Source organism: Talpa europaea, assembly GCF_964194135.1.
Source record: "Talpa europaea genome assembly, chromosome: 10".
Lineage (NCBI taxonomy): Eukaryota > Metazoa > Chordata > Mammalia > Eulipotyphla > Talpidae > Talpa > Talpa europaea.
In genome coordinates this window covers 108,783,935-108,798,545 of record NC_140077.1, presented here as the reverse complement: position 1 = coordinate 108,798,545, position 14,611 = coordinate 108,783,935, and the positions used below count along the sequence as shown (strand labels likewise).

General features: G+C 41.0%; 1 protein-coding gene across 5 annotated transcripts in view; it reads right to left on the bottom strand.

Annotated features, from left to right (window-relative positions):
- Window positions 1–14,611, bottom strand: part of SLC10A7 (solute carrier family 10 member 7) — a gene marked incomplete at both ends in the record, with an annotated part of 186,444 nt that overhangs the window by 28,159 nt on the left and 143,674 nt on the right. For 2 of the 5 annotated variants that reach the window (XM_084244756.1, XM_084244757.1), the window contains 3 exons: window positions 1,897–1,948; window positions 2,877–3,042; window positions 8,058–8,141. In XM_084244756.1, coding sequence (XP_084100882.1) covers window positions 1,897–1,948; window positions 2,877–3,042; window positions 8,058–8,141 — 302 coding nt within the window. Of the gene's footprint in view, window positions 1–1,896; window positions 1,949–2,846; window positions 3,043–8,057; window positions 8,142–14,611 lie in introns of all 5 variants that reach the window. The other 3 variants (XM_084244755.1, XM_084244759.1, XM_084244758.1) reach the window with 3 other exon arrangements.

The following is a 14,611-nucleotide window of genomic DNA, read 5'->3' as shown; positions in this document are numbered from 1 at the left end:
ACAGAACCTCAGTGAAGGCAGAATGAGGGAGAATAGAAGGGTCTCGAAATCACAAGGCCTGGTCAAAGTCAATCTACTCCAAGCCAAAAATTCTCAATTTCAATTCAATACCCCTACGTTCCCCCACCCCCTCCATCATCCTTCAGCAAGACCAGGAGAGGCTGCTGTGAGACAGAACATCTGTGTCCCACCACATCTGAGAGGAAGAGCTGCTTGAAGAGGACTCTGCCACAACGGCCAGAAAACAGCCAGTGAAAGTCACACCTTCATTTGCAAAAGTAACTTTAAAATAGCTCCTCCTCATAGATCTTCCCAACTGAGGCACATCTCTGTGACTTAATGGCTCCAGGCTTTACTCTTGCTTTATAAATCACAACCACAGGCTTGGAAAAATACTTCAAATGATACCGATGGATACATGTTTATAGATGGGATACAGTCATCCTAGTGCGATACCAGGGGCCCCAAAAGCCAAGACTATTGTGAGGCCTGAACAGTCCACCCACTGACAGGCCTCAGAATCGGCCAGGCCCTTTTCCCTGTGGCAGCTCACTGCCATCCCCTGGTGCTCACGGGCCTGGCACGCTGCCTAAGCCTATCGTTTCAGTGACTATTATTTTCAAGATGCCTCTATTCCTACTAGCCACCATGTCTAATGTGTGCGCATGTGTGTGTACACTTTGCATTATCATTTCTTCTGCCACTGAGAAACCTCCTCTGAGTCTCTCCTTGCTGCATTAATAGCCATTCTTCATGACTCAAGTCAAAACCCATCTTTTCCATGAAGCCTGATCTAGCACTCTCTGGAGGGGTTTTCTTTAACTGGCGGCAGGCTGGGTTACTGTATGACTTGGTCAGGACATGGGTGTCGGTGTACTTATCTAGCTTTGACTCTCACACAGGACTGGCATCATCTCTCACTTGTGGCATTCACTGTGGTAAATTTCTCACATTAAAGGCTCAAGTAACAACAGTTGAAAACGTAAAACTGGTAGAAGAAAGCATAAAACTAAAGATGAGTCTTTAAGAAGAGGAAAGATAAACTAGGACACACAGTCCAATTTAGACATGGGAATGGCGCAAACAAGTATGAAGTACTTTTAGGGAACAGCAAAGATTTTACTGTGACCTAAGGCCTAGACAGCGTGAATGCCTGTGATGGGTCGTAAGATTAGAAAAAAGATGAGAGGACCTTGTGCTTCAGGCCCCGAAAGGAACTTCATTCTGCAGGGACTTGGTAACCACTGAAGACCTCTAAATGAGAGAGCATTATGAGAACCTTGAGTTTCTGGAAGGAGTACAAAATGCATAAGAAAAGTTGGGCCTGGAGATGAAGGTATCTGTGGCAATAGTCTGGGGAGAAAAGAGGCAGCAGGAATCTAAATTAGAGAAGTGGCTTTGGGAGCACAAGACATATTACAGGGGGGTATCAATAGTTTTGGAAGCAATGATGTAAAGGATTCCAGTCTAAGAACTCTCTGGATGATGGTTTCATTATAAATAAAAAAATGAAATGAGAGAAAAAGAGGAAACTTTGGGGCAGGGAGGAAATTAATTCCACATTGAATATCTTGAGTCTGAGGTCTGTTAAGACATGTGACTCTCTCAGAATGGTAAGGCACTAGTGAGTGCTAATACACTGGGCCAGAGGGGCTAGGCTTGACCATTAGCAGCAGGAAGCTCAGATCATCAGAATGGTGGAGGACATCTAACACCTGGTGTGAACAGGTGAGCCAAGGACAGACCCTTTGGTGACAGCTACGCCTTCCGGAGGGGGAAGGGGTATGGTGGAGGGTCAGGAAGACAAAAGACTGGAACAGGACAGTGGCACAGAAGCCAAGTAAAGAGCATGATTCTCATTTAGAAACTAACAGCAAGAGATGCCAAATCACTTACCTTGTTGTAAAGATGAAGGTTAAGAGCATAAAACTCAGCTGAATAGAAAATACTGAAGAAAAAAAAGATTGAATCTAAATTAGCACCGTAGAAGCAGACTCTGTAGCATATTTACTGGTATGCTTAGTTTTAGCTGAAACTTATGGGACTGCAAATGAAAGAATAAACAACAAATCAACCAACTAACCACACATTCCTAAGCTACAGACTCATTTAAATGAGCGGAACTCAACCTGTTGAAGAGATCCCCAGACAGACTCTATGATAGTCACTACTCAGGGTAAATCTAAAACCTCTTTCGTTTAATATTTGGTTATTTAACTTGTTCAATTTAGACAGAGCTGGTTTATACCAGAGTATAGCAAATAGCATAAACGTGGCAATATGCAATATATATTTTGGAAGAACTCATCTCGATTTTAATAACAAAAGAGTCTTTGATATTTTAATTACCAAAAATTGTCTTTAGTATGACAGGAGAATAACAAGAGTCTTAGCAGTTGTGAGCATTTTACCATCTGCTGCTTCTTACAATCATGTCACTTTGGAAATATTTTAATAAGAGAGATGATGTAAAGATTCACATTTGAATGATTGCAACCAAAATTATTATACTTACAAGTTAATAGAATCATATAATATAAATCTTAATTTTAATTCAAAATAAAGGGTGAGATTAGCTTAAAGTTAAAATAAATCAGGGGAAAAGTACCATCTGATTTTTGAATTATGGCTACAGCTATTATGGCTTCCTTCAACTGGCATGAACTGTTATAAATCAAACAGAAAACAAAAGAGATTAGATCGTAAGTGCATAACTAATAGCTTCACAAAGAACGATACAGGTGAGAAAGTTCCTGGGTATATATGCTATGAAACAAAGTATTCTTTTCTAATCAAATTAACATTCAAAATGAATTGTGAAAACACAAACTGCTGTGCTTTGCTACTGGGGAGACCGAGGGGACAGGAAGACTTACTTATGAACAGTATAAGAATAAGGCTGAATTTATCCAGGTCGATGCTCGGGTTGGAGAAGGTGTCACAGAACGTGGTGTAGATGATCATGAGGAGTACACTGCTGCTGACAGCCCCGAAAGGGGGTTTCTTTCTTTCGAGCCAATCCTTGATGTATCTTCGGACAATCTGAAATACAGAGATCAACAGGTTGCCTCTTTTCAGAGAAGCAGGGAGTCGAAGGGGGCAGCACAAAGCGATTCTGACAGCAGAAAGACAGAAAGGGAAGAGAATAATATGGACGATGGCCACAGAGGATTTCAGAGCATCCCTGCCATGCTGCTCTTCTTTTGGGGATTCCACATTTGTAGGGTAACTTCCACTGGTGTCCATAATGAGAGTATATTTTCAACCACATTCAAATCCACCCTTAATCATGCCAAATGTTCCTTGCTAGCTGTCACCGAGACATGCCCATTAAGCCTCCCCAAAGTTTATCTCCTCTGCTGATCCTAATGGATGTGTGTAATTATCACAGTCCCCTTTGCCTCAACAGACAATTCCAAGTACAACTTTGGGAATCTTAAAAATCTGACATCTTCAAGAATTTCAAGATGGTAGATAATCGAAAGTGATCCATGGTACATATTAATATTTAACATGCTAGCAATGCACCAGAAGTTTTTAATTAAATTATAACTCATGCTTGAAAAGCAAAAGTGCATGTGTTGTGGGAGTTTAAATAATTCAAACTCTGAATATCTAGAGTTTTTGTGAATCCAAAGACAAATGCCATTTGCATGCTTTAAGAATTCTAGAATTAGCATTTAAAAATGAATAAACTTGTTCTAACTTTCCGACAAAAGGATCAGTGAACATAAAGTTTTATAGCAATCTTCTCTTATTTTAAAATCAAATCAGATATTTAAAATCAGGACAGCCTGAGTATTGGTGATAACTTGCATTTGGATATAAAAGTCAACCACTCTATTTAAAACCTTTTACTTTTGAAAGAAGCTGAACAAGTCTCACGTTAAGGACTATAGTTGAGTCATATTAAGTTCTGAGTCACTCATTATCCAGCATAATTGGACATGAGATTTCACAACAGGCTGAATTACCATGAGCCATTAGCAGTAATGAGGTCAGGGAACTTCTCCTGACAAGGCTGATGGGGTTCTGTCATCTTCTGCTCTGTCACGAAAAAGGCTGCACTGGCAGTGGGGCCTACCTTCACAGACACACAGGCACAAAACAAGCTACTCTCAAGAGGACCTTTGGACAAACGGCTCTTGGATCAACTTCGTCCATTCTCAAGGACTCTGTAGGGGAAGTAAGGGTGTTAATAAAGGGAGCCCTGGCGGCAAGCTGACCAGTTAGCACAAGGCATGGGTTTCACAAAACCTTGAAGGTTAAGTAGGATGGGAATGAAGGAGAAAGAGTGTATATATATTGAACACACACACGTGTGTGTATACATATGTATATTTTTTTAAATAAGTAGATGCTGTAATTAATGTTACAGCTAGATTTATTTCTAGAAATAACTCCAAACCATAGTAATTTCTCTAGTGTTCATTTCTTTCTTTGAAGTTACAACAAAGTAGCATAAAGAGAAATCAGAGGATCAGTCACACAGTACTATGGGCAGATCTATTTGGACACAATTTGGGATGATAGCACCCAAGTGTCCACATGGCCCCAGGTCCAGATGTGTCATCATGGAGTAGCTGCCTATTAGAAAGGTACAGAAGGAGTTCATTTAAAAGGTCATCTCAGAATGCACTGTATTTGGTGGCATAAATCTGATAGTTGTCTACATTTAACACGACTCAATTCCTTTAGGAAATAAGTGGAAATTACAGTTATTAAAATTGATGCTCTTCTCCCATGTTGTTTGAATATACAATGGTTAAAAACACAAAGTCCTCTCCCTGCAATAGGCCATACAATATGTGACCTTAATTCCAAAAGTAAAAATGTCTTCCTCTTCCACCACCATTGCCCCCCTCTGACAAAGTAAACAAGTAAATACAAGCGGGGTACAACTCAGAAGCCAAAGCCATTTTAAACACCAAGACAAATCTCTAATTTTCAATCAACTTACAAGCTACATGTTAACTCACTTCGTCTAAATAGCCTCTTTCTTTGTTACAAGGCTGTCAATATGGCAGAAAATGGGGGCTCCCAGGTGCTGGGTCCTCTTAGCCTCTATGCTTTTCCTCTAAACACATCAGTGCATTAATGCTGGATACTTAATTTCCACAAAGAACACAACCAGGAAGCTGGGAACCAGACCGACCCGGGAGTGCAACATAACCCTAGGGGAAAACAAATTGCCTTTCCCTGTTTTCAGTCTTCCAGTGATATTTTTCTGCGTTTTCTAAGTAATCTATTTTCTACCTTACCAGGCTCCACACAGCTTTTCCATCATACTCTAAAATTAAATTCACAAAGCTGCTTTTGCACTCTAGAGGTAAGAAAGTGTTAAAATGTTTTATAAACTACTGGGTAAAGTTGTGTTGATGTGGCTCAAAGATGCGCTCAGGGAAACCTTACTTTCTCCTTAGTTTAGCCACTTCCTTTTGCTACAATCAGTCTCCATTTGTCAAGAATCCATGTCATTTTTAAATTCTTTAAAAGACGTTGCCTTATAGAAATGTCTAACAGCCTTATAGGAAAGGAGACTTTGCTAGAGACAGATCAACACAACCTGATACACGCACCTCAAAATTCTCTCCTGGGGGAGAAAAGTCAAGATGAGGTGGGAAAAGGCATCTGCAGGGGAAGCCAGGTGCCCCTTTCTGCAGAGTCCATACTAAGTCATTTGCTGTTGGCCCAGAGACACTCACGCATTCAAAGTCAAGTGATAAATCCTTATCAACATGATTGGTTTTCTCTATGGCGAGCAAAGGGGGAAAAATCTTCCATAGGAAGCCTTTATTGCCTCATCTTCTGCACTTTGATTTTCTTTATTTTAAACTAAGCATCAGGCAGGTTAAAGGGAAACTCAAATCTAAATCCCTGTACTTCTGAGAAGCTGAGCCACACACCGATTATTGTGGCTCCGAGACTGGAAATCTGGAGAAGCAATGGATCTCAGGTGAACAATGTCTAATAGTGAGATGGATGAGAAGCAGAACTGTCATTATTTCAGTTTTCTTCATTTTTTTCCCTAGGGTTTTTTATTTCTTTTCCTTCCTACTCTGTATTTACATTAGTAAATTGATTTTTTTGTAAATTGAATATATTCAATTTACATTAGCAAACTGAATATATGGTGAATAATTTTTTGTTAAGTAGGCATTTTAAAATGTATTTTTCTTCAAGATGACTTTAGATTCTTCTACTTTTATCCTCTATTCCACTGAATCCATATATTTTCATAAAGCATTCGTTTGTTCACTAATATTCTGTGGAAATACGTCATCAGGAATATGAGATCAAATCCAATTTATACAATGGTTTTCTTTAAAATTATTTTTATTATATTGAGTAGACTCCAAATATCATCTGCACACTTTGTAAAAGCGGATAAATAATAACGACCCATGGACACAACAAGTACCCACTATCCATTTAACTTTCCAAAATTTTTCCCACTATTATTTCATTTATTCTCATGAGAAAGGCAGATAAATATTGTCCTGCTAAAATGAGCATGAGACATAGACGCCTCAATGACCTGCATAAAATGTGCAAGAAATGTCAGGTGGCGGGGGAGGATTCTGCCTGTGTCTCCTGAGGGGATACACAGAACTCAGGAGGACACACTCAGGAGGACACACTCGAGCCCCCAGGTCCTAAGTCTGGACCCTGAATATCACCTGAAAAAAGCCTTATGACTCTAGAGTCCTCTAGCCCAGGGGGCCAGTGCATGGTTCAGAGTCTGCATACCCCAGGGAGGTCGGTCCAGCTCCAGGGCCTGCTTGCTGGGACTGCACAGCAGCTCAACCCCTCCCTCTCCCAGTCCTACTTCTTTTACTCTTTAAAGGTGTCTAGCCCGGAATGCTTCCTTCAAAGAATGTTCTCAGCACCACCTCCCCCACCCCATCCCCCAGCCCCCACCTGGGGGCACAGACTTGTACCCTTATTACTTGTCTCCCAGCAGGAAGAAAGGAATTCCCTGTCTAATGTTGAGCCTTACTCTTCAAGAAACTTCTAGCATGGAAATCCTCTCTTGGACTCCATCTCCCAGAGGACTGGACTTTGACAGCATGTCAATATTGCATGTCTATACACACACCGTTTTTATAGCCATTACTTCAGCAAGTTGACAGGGAATTTGATAATGATGCCAATGATAGAATCTGTAGAACACTTACCTGTGTCAGGCTCTATGATGAGAAAAACTTCTCATACATCTGCATTTCATTTAATCCTCAAAACAACTTTCTAAGACAGCACTATTATTGTATGATTTAATAAGCTATGAACCTAGAGCTGGGGAGATGAAATGACTCACTCAAGGTCACACAGCAAAAAAATTAGAATCCAGTTGCCCTTAAACCAACATCTATGTATGCTCTTAACCATCCTAATACTCTATTGTCTAAATCTCACTCATTTACTGGAACATTAAATTCTGTCTTCCTTTATGCAGGTGACCATGATTACAAATCACCACCTTCTTTCTATATCTGTATGTGTATAATTACATGTGTATCATTAACTTATTATAAGAAGTTAAAAGACAGGTCTTTCACTTATTAGTCCAATTCAACAAGAACAATAAGGCAAACTTTCCAGGGTTCAATTTTAAAAGCAACAGAATGAAATGTTTATTTCATCAATTCCGCCCTTAAAATGATGGCCTCTGTCGAAGTAGTCTATGAAGAAGTCAGCCAAAGTCAGAGGCTTATTCCCCAAATGATTCTAATTTCTGAGACCATATTGGAAGTTGCAGAATAAAGTAATAACTTGCTAGATGTTTTAGAGCTAGTGCCATAGCCATGAGGAAGGGATAATAAATTGAAAAAAAATCAAGATTCTGTGCAGGTGTCTCTCCACAGCTATCTGCAAGGCAGATTGGTTAATTAAAAAAACAGATGAGGATTTTGTGATTGATGAAGCCTCATGTTACAGACTTATAATTCTCATTTAACTCTCTCTTCTTCTCTCTTTTCTCTCCGTTGTCTTGACATGACATAAGCACTCACAGTTTGATTTATAAAGAACAGAGCAGAGAGAACTAGAGACCTTACCTGTCCAATAATGAGGGGGACCACGACAGTCATAAAGAGCTGAGAAAAAATAGATCTAAAAGGCACAGAAGAGGATGAACCGAGCTGTAAGACAAGAAGATAAGAGGCGTTAAAATAACTTTGAATTAGTTTTCAAACACTGCTGTAAATAACAAAATAAATTATCTCCCATGCACCAAAACTTTGGTAGCTATAAAGAAAGAATAAGTGAAGTTACTTTTAATTTTCTAAATTTAATACAGAATAGACAGTTAAGTAGTTTAATACATCATTTTTATTGGGAGACTAAGATGGAGAGAAAATAATTATTCTTTTGCAACCAACTTAAATTTCTTCTTATTAAATACATTTGAATTGTAAAGTCATTCTGTGTTCACAGCCTCTGTAATCACATGGCATGGTGTTTCACTGATAACCAAAGTTTGTATGATTTCTACTTTTTACCTATCTGCAGGTACCTAATACAAACAGGTATGCCTCACTATTCTCTTATCAAGATAATATTATTTATGCAAATGAAATAGCATAAAACTTTCTTACTCCTTCAAAACAAAGGCAATAAATCTCATGTCCTTTAAAATGCATTCTTAGCTGTGTGGAGATTTCTGGACCTACTAAACATAGAGCTTCCATATGATCCAGCAATTCCACTCCTAGGTATTTACCCAAAGGACACAGAAACATCAATTCCAAAGAACACCTGCACCCCTATGTTTATAGCAGCACTGTTTACAATAGCTAAGCTTTGGAAACAACCCAAATGCCCAAAAATAGATGACTGGATCAAGAAGATGTGGTACATATATACCATGGAATATTACTCAGCATTCAAAAAAGATAAACACATGCAATTTGCTGCAACATGGATGGCGCTGGAAGGGATCATGCTCAGCGAAATAAGCCAAAAAGAAAAAGAAAAATACCGGATGGTCTCACTCATAGCAGGAATCTAGAAAACTTAAATAAGGGACCAGGAAAATGAATAACTATAAGAAAGTGAAAATCAAAATCAACAAAAAACTATGAACCAGAGACACTTTTAGGGGGGCGGGGGTGGGAGGGGAGGGATTGGGGTCAGAATGGGGGGCTGCAATTGTATGGGGAATATAACAATAAAATTTATAAAAATAAAAAATAAAAAAATAAAAGATATAAAAAATAAAAAAATAAATAAAATGCATTCTTATACAAAGTCTAACAAATAGCAAATTGCTGAAACATAACTTGTTTTTCAATTGAAAAATTTTAGTATACCTCTCCTAAGTTTGTATGTCTGAACACTTACGAAACTTAATGTGTACATTAAAAATTCCCAGTTTTCAAGAAAAATACTGGATGGTCTCACTCATTACAGGAATCTAGAAAACCTAAATAAGGGACCAGGAAAAAGAATAACAATAAGAAAGAAAAAAATCAAAATCAACAAACAACTATGAACCAGAGACACAATGGGGGGGGGAGGAGGGATTGGGGTTAAAATCAGGGGGCTGCAATTGTATGGGGAATATAAAAATAAAAAAATAAATTAAAAAAAAAAAGATAAGAGAGGGAAAAAAAATGCCCAGTTTTCTCCCTCCTCATGTTGTGGTTTTCTTTGCTTGTGAGTGCAATCTCAGCTTCAAGAAAACTCGAATGCCTGAAGCACAGGGTGGTAATAACTCTAAACAGCATCACACCCTCACGTAAGCCTGAACCACCAGGAACTGCTGCTTCCTGTCACCTTCCTAATGTTCAAAACCTCCTTAGCTTTTCAGTCCTCTTTGGACAAACAATTGCCTATTCCATAAAGGGCGCTCTCTACCATGAGTTCATTTTGCAACTAGGTTCTCTCAAACCATCAATAATTATCTCTCCTTGACTCTTGAGACTCATAATCTCCCTTCCCCTGCAGACCAGGCCTCAGCTTGCTATTTGCCTAAGTGTAGAGAAACTTAGAAAATAGAAACTTAGAAATTTTTGTGAACGACAAATGCCATCGTAATGAAGGGTTCATCCAATAATCAAATGTTTAGACAGATGAAGTCAATAGCTTAGAATGAAAGGATGTGGTTGGTATCAGCGTTTTCACTAATTTCTGGGTTCTGTATGAACTAGCCTACCAAACTCTTTTCCCAGAGGTGTAACGACCCTGGGGTATTTTGCGAAACTCTGCCCCTGTCCTCTGCCTTCCCTGAACATACTCAAAATGCCGAGGCTTTCTGTCCAGCACCCCAACCCCCCACAGTCACTTAACACTAATGACTACTGGCTTGTCTGTCTTGGCCTACACAAATTTTAGGCTATAATATTTTCCTCTCCAACCAAAATACACTGAAGAAATAAAGAAAGTCAAGCAGAAAAAGCAAAAAGGGTGAAGACCAAATGGGACTCCTGGCATATTAGACGTCACTTGGCTATTAACTCTTTCTATGTAAAACCGAGGTAATAAAATAACAATTTAATTAATACATTAATTAAGAAAAAATTAACAATTACACCCGATGTTAGAGCAACTATGTTCTGGAACAAAGTGATTAACAAATAGTTCTCAGCACACATATTAACCCTAAGGCTGCTCCTGGGGCAAAGATTGAAATTAATATTTTACAGAGAAATTGAGGCACTGGATGCATAGAAAACAAGCTTTGAAAAACAAAGTTTTCAAAGTTCCAAAATTCAAAACATCCAGCTGAATGCGCTTTGCGTGCATTTATAGTATTTGGATTCAGGGTCCTTGTCTGCAAGGAAAAGGGAGATGGCCGTCCCTGGGACCCCACGGTGATCTCACATGTCCCTGTTCTAGATCAACATCATTAATGCATCTAGTGTGTTCTGAAATGTTTGAATGCAAACCGTATAGAGCTATGTTCGCCCTGGAAGCCCAGGGCCTACCCCAGCACAGGGCATGTGTCTGCAGATGAATAAACTTGATCAGAACAAACAAATGAAGCAAATTGAAAAGTAGAAGTAAAAGTGGCAAACTTATTTAAAATCATATCCTTGTTTTCTTCTAGAGGAAGACAGGCAAAACGACTCTTTATCTCGAAACAACTCTTAGTTTTTTCTCTGCTTATCACTAGTGATGCACCCAATGGAAAAGTACACCCGAAACGGAGGGCCACAGTCATAGCAGGAAGCATGTGAAGGACAGCGGGTACACGTGTGTGCATGTGTGTGCACGTGGTGAGCAAGGTGGCCTGCGCCCATTCTGTGCCCTCCTTCTCCTGCACTCCCTACTCCGGTCCTCAGTGCTGCTCTGGAGGGGAAGACCTAACATTGATAAAATCCTAAGCTTGGAACAGATTGCTGGTCCCAGTCCCTCCTTTTAAAGACATGAAAACTGAGATCCAGAGACACGACTTGCAAGTCCCACCTCTCAGACCCGCACTGCCATGTCAGGATGGTCATGCTCCTCCCCGGGGAAGCAGCCCTGCACCGAGCCTCCCCGACAGTGACAGCAGCCCTCTGGCTTGGGGTAGGCGCGCTGGCTTAGCCAGCAAGGATGCCCAAAGCAGTGAGCCTAAAGGTGGACCAGAGAGAAAAGTTAAAACAGGACCTCATTTAGTAAGTTCACGTTTGCAGTTCTTTTTATTGCAGAGGTAATCTAAAAGATTAAATTTGGGGATAAGAGAAGTAAAGGAAAGCCCATTGCCCTTGGGTTGTTAGGAATATTTTCATTTCTCCATGCGTCACCTGCGAAACCATCTCCAAGGTCAATGTCTGGAAGCTGTGTGTTCCCACGAGACCATGGAGAGGCCTCTGGATGAGGGGAGGGGTCCTCGAACTCCAAGGCCCCTCTGTACTCTCCGAGGCCTGTGATCTCTGATGGACTTGATTAGGAGCACAGGTTAAAGTAGCCCTCCCCGGCCTGTGTCAGATCAGAGGCCCCAGCAAGCCAGCCAGGGATGTAATTAACCGGGTACACGGAGCCAGGTCAGGTCGGGGGGATGCTAGGGAGGAGGTCCAGCAGGACGGCTCCCTTAGAAGTGCCTCTGAAAAGAAGGAAACCTCAGGACCCGGGTCTAATCTGGCATAGAGCCTCCCCTTTGAGTGGGCCACCAGACCTGTCGCTGTGGTCAGTGTGAAGGTACCCTGGGGGCAGTTTCTGCTGCTATGAAGTAGGCCTGGCATCCAGAAGAAAGACGAGTGAGCATCTGGCGTAGGGAGCATATGACAACATGACTAGAAAAGAACCAGGCCCGATCATCTCATATGCAGAGTTGATTTTAACTCAAGCCAAAGGAAATGCTCTGCCTGAGACCTTTGATTTTTCACATTTTAATGAGAAGCCTGTCATGGTTCCTACTGTAAGGACCAATGTGTTTATGAGAAGCATCAATAATCTGCATATTTGGATCAAGTTGTCGGTTCAGGCTATGCTGGTTCAGGCCAGTGCTTGGGCTGCCCTGGCTCCTTAGCACATTTAAAGGTAACCCGTCTCAAGGTGCCAGGCCAAGCTTTATGATCCAGTATGCATGGCCCTCAGTCTGTGGCTGATTTCGTGAAGGAATATGGTGTGTCAAGCAGAAAACTCAAGAGGAGATTTATTTGTTTTCATATCAAGTTGAGAAAAAAATGATCTAGTGAAAGTTTAAAATGTGGACATGCAGGGCCTTTGGATTCATTCAAATAGATATTGGTGTCTCCTGAGTCAGGGCCCCAGTATTCAATATCAACACAACACAATGGCCACTTTCCTCCACCCGCAACCCCCACAACAAGGTGCTTTTTGGACCTTGAGGTCTTTGCCCATCACTACAAACACGTGCATGTTTGGGGTATCGACGCCTTTTTATGGAATATCCCTTCCTCCCTCCCCCCCCAGAAAATCCCACTAGACAGTTCTAGTCTCAGACTTAATAGTTCAAGAATCTTTTTTTTTCTTTTAGCAATCCTTTCTAAATCCTCCTTCCAAAATGCAAGTTGGCCAGCCCCTTGGGTGGTTCTGGGTTTCCACTGTGGCTCTCAGAATCCTGGGTTGTTCCTGTTTACAAGTCTGTCTCTCCCAGTAGACTGTCTGCCCCTTAAGGTCAAGGATGCGATCTCATTCATATTTATATTCCAGTGTCCAGAAGTGTCTACTTTCTACATCTAGGGCGGTGGTTTCTAAACTTGAGCACATCAGAAACATCTGGGGGGCTTGTTGAAACTCTGACGGCTTGGCCCCACCTTCAGAGTTGATTCATCTGGGGAATGAGGAGAAAGGACGGGGAGATGGGGAGAAAGAGCATTCCTGTCAAGGTCCCAGCGGATGTTGATGCTGCTGGACTGGGGTTCACATTGGAAAGCCAATCTCATACCCACTGGGTGCCCCCAAATGCATGTATGGATGGGGAAGCTGGGGGACAGGCAGAAACAAGAAAAGAGAGGAAGAGAAAAAAAGAGGTAAGGGGACTTTATAAGTAGTGATTGATGGTACAACCTTTCTCAATTGGGGATCCAGATTTGAACCCCAAGAAAATTAGCTGAGAGACTATTTTCTCAACTCCTTCAAAGGTGGTACATGATGAGTGCCAGGGCAGAGGCATGGAAGGGAGGTGAGCCCGTACACAGGATGCCTGAGGGCTCTCAGGCATAATGCTCTAACCAGGCAGAGAAAGGCTAAGTGGAAGAGGAGTTGGCTACTATCAATTCACTCAATTTAGAAGTTATATGATTTGGAAAGAATCTGGGCCTTCAGTTAGTAAAATATTATGGGGCCAACCTAGCAGGACTCAGGAAGACAAATAAGGAACAATTCTTGACGAGGAGCTGTGACCTGTCTGTGAAATCATAGTTATCAACCTACAGTTCGAAGACAGATGGTGTGTTTAAATCACTCCTGTAAGTGAGCTGACCTGTAAATCGTCATTAATGCACCGGGTCCTCACTGGCTCTGCTGTGTAATCAGCCTTTTATCTCCTACCAGGGAAATCCATTAGCCACCAGCGTCTCCACTATTTGTGTCTCTTCTCAGCTATTAAGACATTATTGTATTAAATAATTCACCCTTAAAAAATAATAATTCACCCTTGATGATTGGTCTTTGCTTTCATTAGCACCACAGTCAGGGAAAGCAAGAATAGATGTTTGGAGTTTACCCTGCAGAATGGTGAATGTTAAATCTCTTTAACGAGAAAATCAGAAAGAAGCTGCTTCAGACACAAAGTGGGATTTGTTCACTTCCTGCCCAATTTTCACCCGCCCTGCCCAGCGCCCAGTCTGGGGGAAAAGGAATGAAGGAAGGGGCCTGCTTAGTATTGGGTCCAAATCACATGCACCACAAAGACAGAAGGGCGAGTGCCCTGGGCCCTGATCCCCAAAACCCTTCTAGGGTCCACCTTTCCTCAGAATCCATAGCTGAGTCTTCACCCCTGCTGCCCCTCTGACTACTTACACAAATTCGATGAGCTCGGTGTAAGAATGACTGATTTTCATGAAAATTAAGACTGTGGTTGTTAAACAACCATATTAATTCAGTTGCAAGTCTCAAACTAAAACTAGGTTAATGCATGGAAATATATATTTAGTAGAGAAAATGATCCTTTTTGAAATCGCGATGCATGCTATTTTTCCTTCTCTGAGAAGTGAAGAAA